Here is a 4,215-nt window from a genome sequence, read left to right as displayed (position 1 = left end):
GAACAAAGAGGCAAGAAAAGTGCTTATGAAGAGTAAACTGAAACTTGGTATATAGCCCAATGCATGTTATGTGAAGGAATATGCCGTATGTGTACAGCCGTAAAAAAAAATCCCTGCTTTTCCTTCTTCCGCGCCTGCTTGACTGAGCATGTTCTATATATGCATGCACATCGCCAAAGGTAGCTCCATCATCCGAGCCTCAATGCCATGACTGCCTATACTGCATGCACGTAGCTAGCTCAATCATTCGAGCCTCAATGCCATTCCATGCCATGCGAGCTCTCAGACAAGTTCTGACTCTTCCAACCATTTGGAAACAGATATCAAGTCTTGGACTTCCCCTGATCAAGTAAACAAACTCCCTTGACGCCCCCCATGTTTTCCCTGAATTAGCAAACCCAAACTTTTCCTTCCCTCACCCAATGACGACCTTCATGCTGAGACTTTCCAAGAAGCCGCTAAGATCCTCCTTCTTGACCTCCACGACGCAGTGCTCGAAGCTGTCGATGCGCACTCTGGCATTGGTCTCCGCCACCACGTCCTGGAACGCTGTTCCGAACTTGTTGAGGCCGTAGCCCCTTTCCAGTTCCTGATCAAGCTCGTCATCTTGGTCCGACTCGTCATCATCATCCGAGTCCGAATCGGAGAGGTCCGAGTCGTCGTCACTATCTTCCTCGTTGTCCTCTTCCTCGTCGTCATCGCCGCCGGCATCGGACTTGGCTTTCTTTTTCTCTTCTTTCTCCTTCCTCTTGGCCTCCTTCTTCTCGGCCCTGATCTTCTCTTTGATCCTCCTCTGCGCTTCTTTAGCCTTCGCCTTGGCCTCTTTCTCTTCGGCTCGCTTCTTGGCAGATTCGCGGTCGAGGAACTTGGTGTCTGGCCCGCCACCGCCACCGGTACCGACGACAACATAGACTCCGCGCTTGTCATCTAGACTAGCTACTACCAGAGGTGTACCACGACCGCCGTGGGCGAGCCTTCCGCCAGTAGCCTCTTTCTCCTGCTCGGCAAGTGCTTCACCGATCCAGAGAGCTAGCTTGGTTAGAGCACCAGGGTGGTTGAAGAGTGTCGCATCCGGAGAGTCCTTGACTACGCACATGCGGAATGCGCGCAGATGGGATATTTGCTTCTTCTTCAAAATGGTCGTACCGGTAGTGAAGATGGCCTTGTGTAGATACTGCGCCGTGGGAAGGCCAGCCTTAAGGGCCTCGATGTCCTCCAGCGCGTCATACGCTTCCCAAAACCTAGGGATCCACTCTTCACTTTGGCTTTGGTTGTTGTCTACGCCGAGAAGATCCTGAGACGGACCGGCGGGAAGATCATCAGCACTAGTGGTGTTCTTCCCCACCTCCAACAGGGCTCCGACAACGACACCGACATCTTGCGCGCTCAGGGTGGCCCTCCAACCCCAGCTGCGCACGAAGCCCCATCCGTCTTTGGCGCCTCCGCGATCTTTGCCGTCCGTGTCTATTGTCGGGACGAGTTCGTCGAGGTTGTAGAGGGAAGCGTACTTTAGGAGCTTGGTGCGAAGCTCGCGCTTCAACATCATGTCCATGTGCGCATAACTCTGCTTGCACTGCACCAGACTAACGCCCATCTTGGCGAGAAGCTTGTGTAATCGCTTCATCCCGGCCTCACTCCACGTCTTTAGCCGAGAGAAGAGGTAGGGTGAGTGAAGCATACTGTCGTATAAACTCCAGTGCCTAATAAGCAGGAACTTGGGCTCCGGCGACAACCTGATACTGGTATCCTCCGGACTTCGCGCCGTGGTTGGGATAATTCCCGTTGTCTCGGGAAGCACCCGGCCGTTTCCTATCTCTGGCGGGTTGAGACGTCTGACTTCGTCTCGCAGGAGCTGTCGTATCCTCGCGCCACGCATACCGAGCCAGCCAGAAACGCGGGCATCTGACCTGCGAGCTGCTACCGCGATACCGGCAGATGAGCGACCGTATAGCTCCATCGACGTGACTCCAACAATGGCTAACCACAGCAGGTCATTGTCTTCGCGACCTAGTTCTGACGCAAGGGAGTACATCATGGATGAAATGGGCTCCGAATATGATGTGCCCAGTCGGTAGTATTCGCGCAGGACTCCCTCGTTCTCTCGTCGAAGTCGCAACAGTCTTCGTCGCAGAGTCTTGGCCGAAGGGGCTCTGGGTAGTTGTGCTGCAGTCGGGGGTTCCAGCGCGTCACTGGAGAACAAGGCATCGTCGCGTAGAGATATGAGACCACGGTGTTGGGGCCGGCGAGGCGATTCTGGAATTGGACTCGACTGTATATGGCATGAGACATGTATTTCTATGAAGAAGTTGGAATGTACTTACCGAATTGCTTCTCCGTCGCTGTCTCGGTCGGTCGTCTTCATCATCGTCCTCATCGAAGTCGGACCATGATTTCCTCTTTCTGCCTGCGACAATTGATGTACCACCCGTCTCTTCCTCGTTATCGCTTTCATCTTCATCACTGTCGCCCAGGTCTTGGCCATCGTCTTCGATTTCGGGCATATCCACCAGGGCCAAATACGCATCTCGTTCCTTGGAGAGCTCGTCTTGGATGTCGCCGTCGTCCATAACGATAATGCCGCCTTTGCCTGGTTTGTATGCTCGCTCTATCCGACCGCCATTGACACCGATCGGAGTTCGCGCAGAGAATGTCCTGGCCTCTTCTGTCTCCGGTTCGAGGGGAAAGCCGCCGAAGACGTTACCCAAGTTCCACGGGCGATGGGAGTCGATCACCCACACCTCCACTCCTCCGAACGTATTTTCTTCGCCCTCGGGTTCGAGCCCCAGAACTGTGCCGAGGTCAACCATACCACCCACTCCCAAGCATACAACGACTCCTCCAGCACCACCACGGGTCTCCATCATGGGACTGACGAGCTCGGTACCAGCACGTTCGAGGTCGGAGTAGCCAGCGACTGGCTGGATCTTGTGCGGGATATAGTCATGTTTGAGAAGTTGGGTAAGGATACGGCAGGCGCATAGCGCATCGGTTTCGAGGGCAACCAAAATGAGGACAGGCGGCGACAGTGGATGGCGGGTGTTTTGTAAGTGGAGGTAGAGTTTTGATATAAGCTGCCGAGGGAGATACATGGCGAAGGGAGAATCGGTCTCGAGGGAGAGTCTGCGAATAGATTTGATGCGTTTTCGAGGCGGGGCAGCGAGTCGAGGTCGTCGTGGAATATTCGCCGGCGTGGAACTCGTACTTGACTAGAGGCACTGTAACTCTAACTCTGTTCACCGGGCAGAAAAAACCGACGCGGATGCGCGACGCGGCCTGCCCCGCGTTAAGAGCTTTCTGCTAATGACTATGTAGCTTGAGATATACGATGGCAAATAATACTGGTGCGATGGCGATGCACGTCAGTCGGATGGATGTCGCGGTCGACAATAATTGGTGTGAGGTTGGTGTTGGTACTAGGAGTGTTTGTTGATGTTGGCCCATGAATCCTTTAATTGACATGGAAGGGCGGCCAACCAGCGCTGCGCATCGGACGCGGTTCGAGACGCGACTTGCGAAAGTGGTTTTATGCCAGGGCGGGCACAGCGTGCATTAACCACTGGCGTCAGCACAAAGCGTGCAGTGGAAGGACGCGGGCTTTGGGCAGGCAAGAGCCCAGGTGTCAAGAAATGGCGGGGTACAACCCGGATGGCCAGACGGGCAGCTGCTGCCGGCGGCCGGGCCAAGGCCAAGCACCGGCCCTCCCTCGACCGAAGCACGGGCATTGGCAATGTCACCAATGGGCAATGCCTGCCCCGGGCCCCCGATGACTTACTCGCTTACAACGGCCAGTAAGGTTCCTGCACGACAGCATATGCAATAGAAGCTTCCACTTCTGCAACTTGGACAGGTCGAAGTGGAATTTCATGAGAATTGTCGGCGAATGTCCCTGGATTTTCCCTGGATTTTAGTAAACTTTTTAGTTGCATTGGAATCATCCGACAATGCTGTCATCGTGGGGCTGCCAAACAGATGGAACCAATCTGTCAGCCCGGGTGACCAGCTGCTCTTTCCACTGTGCCACTTCATCTCCTAGCATGTCTCAAAAAAGTTCCGCGGTGAAGGGGAGCTGAGATTGCAAATTGGAGTACCACGGGACGGGAAGGGACAATCCAACGACGCTCTTTCCAATCCCGAATTCCGCAGTGTCCGGTTTTCCGATTTGACCAACTTAAATCCAGCTTCCATTTTCTCTCAGGCTGTGTTCGGATCCGCGGT

The 4,215-nt window shown here is 54.5% G+C and overlaps 1 protein-coding gene across 1 annotated transcript; it reads right to left on the bottom strand.

Moving 5' to 3' along the window:
• On the bottom strand, positions 1–3,251 carry B0H65DRAFT_318733 (CDC45 family). The gene is made up of 2 exons (XM_062823386.1): positions 2,322–3,251; positions 1–2,269 (listed from the first exon to the last, which is right to left on the bottom strand). The coding sequence occupies exons 1-2, from the start codon at positions 3,087–3,089 to the stop codon at positions 416–418; spliced, it is 2,622 nt and encodes an 873-aa protein (XP_062677776.1). The 5' UTR covers positions 3,090–3,251; the 3' UTR covers positions 1–415.
• Between the last annotated feature and the right edge of the window lie 964 nt (positions 3,252–4,215).

The sequence above is a fragment of the Neurospora tetraspora genome, assembly GCF_033439725.1.
Source record: "Neurospora tetraspora strain CBS 560.94 chromosome Unknown B0H65scaffold_8, whole genome shotgun sequence".
Classification (NCBI taxonomy): domain Eukaryota; kingdom Fungi; phylum Ascomycota; class Sordariomycetes; order Sordariales; family Sordariaceae; genus Neurospora; species Neurospora tetraspora.
The sequence above is the reverse complement of the archived record's forward strand: the minus strand, read 5'-3'. Positions and strand labels throughout refer to the sequence as shown.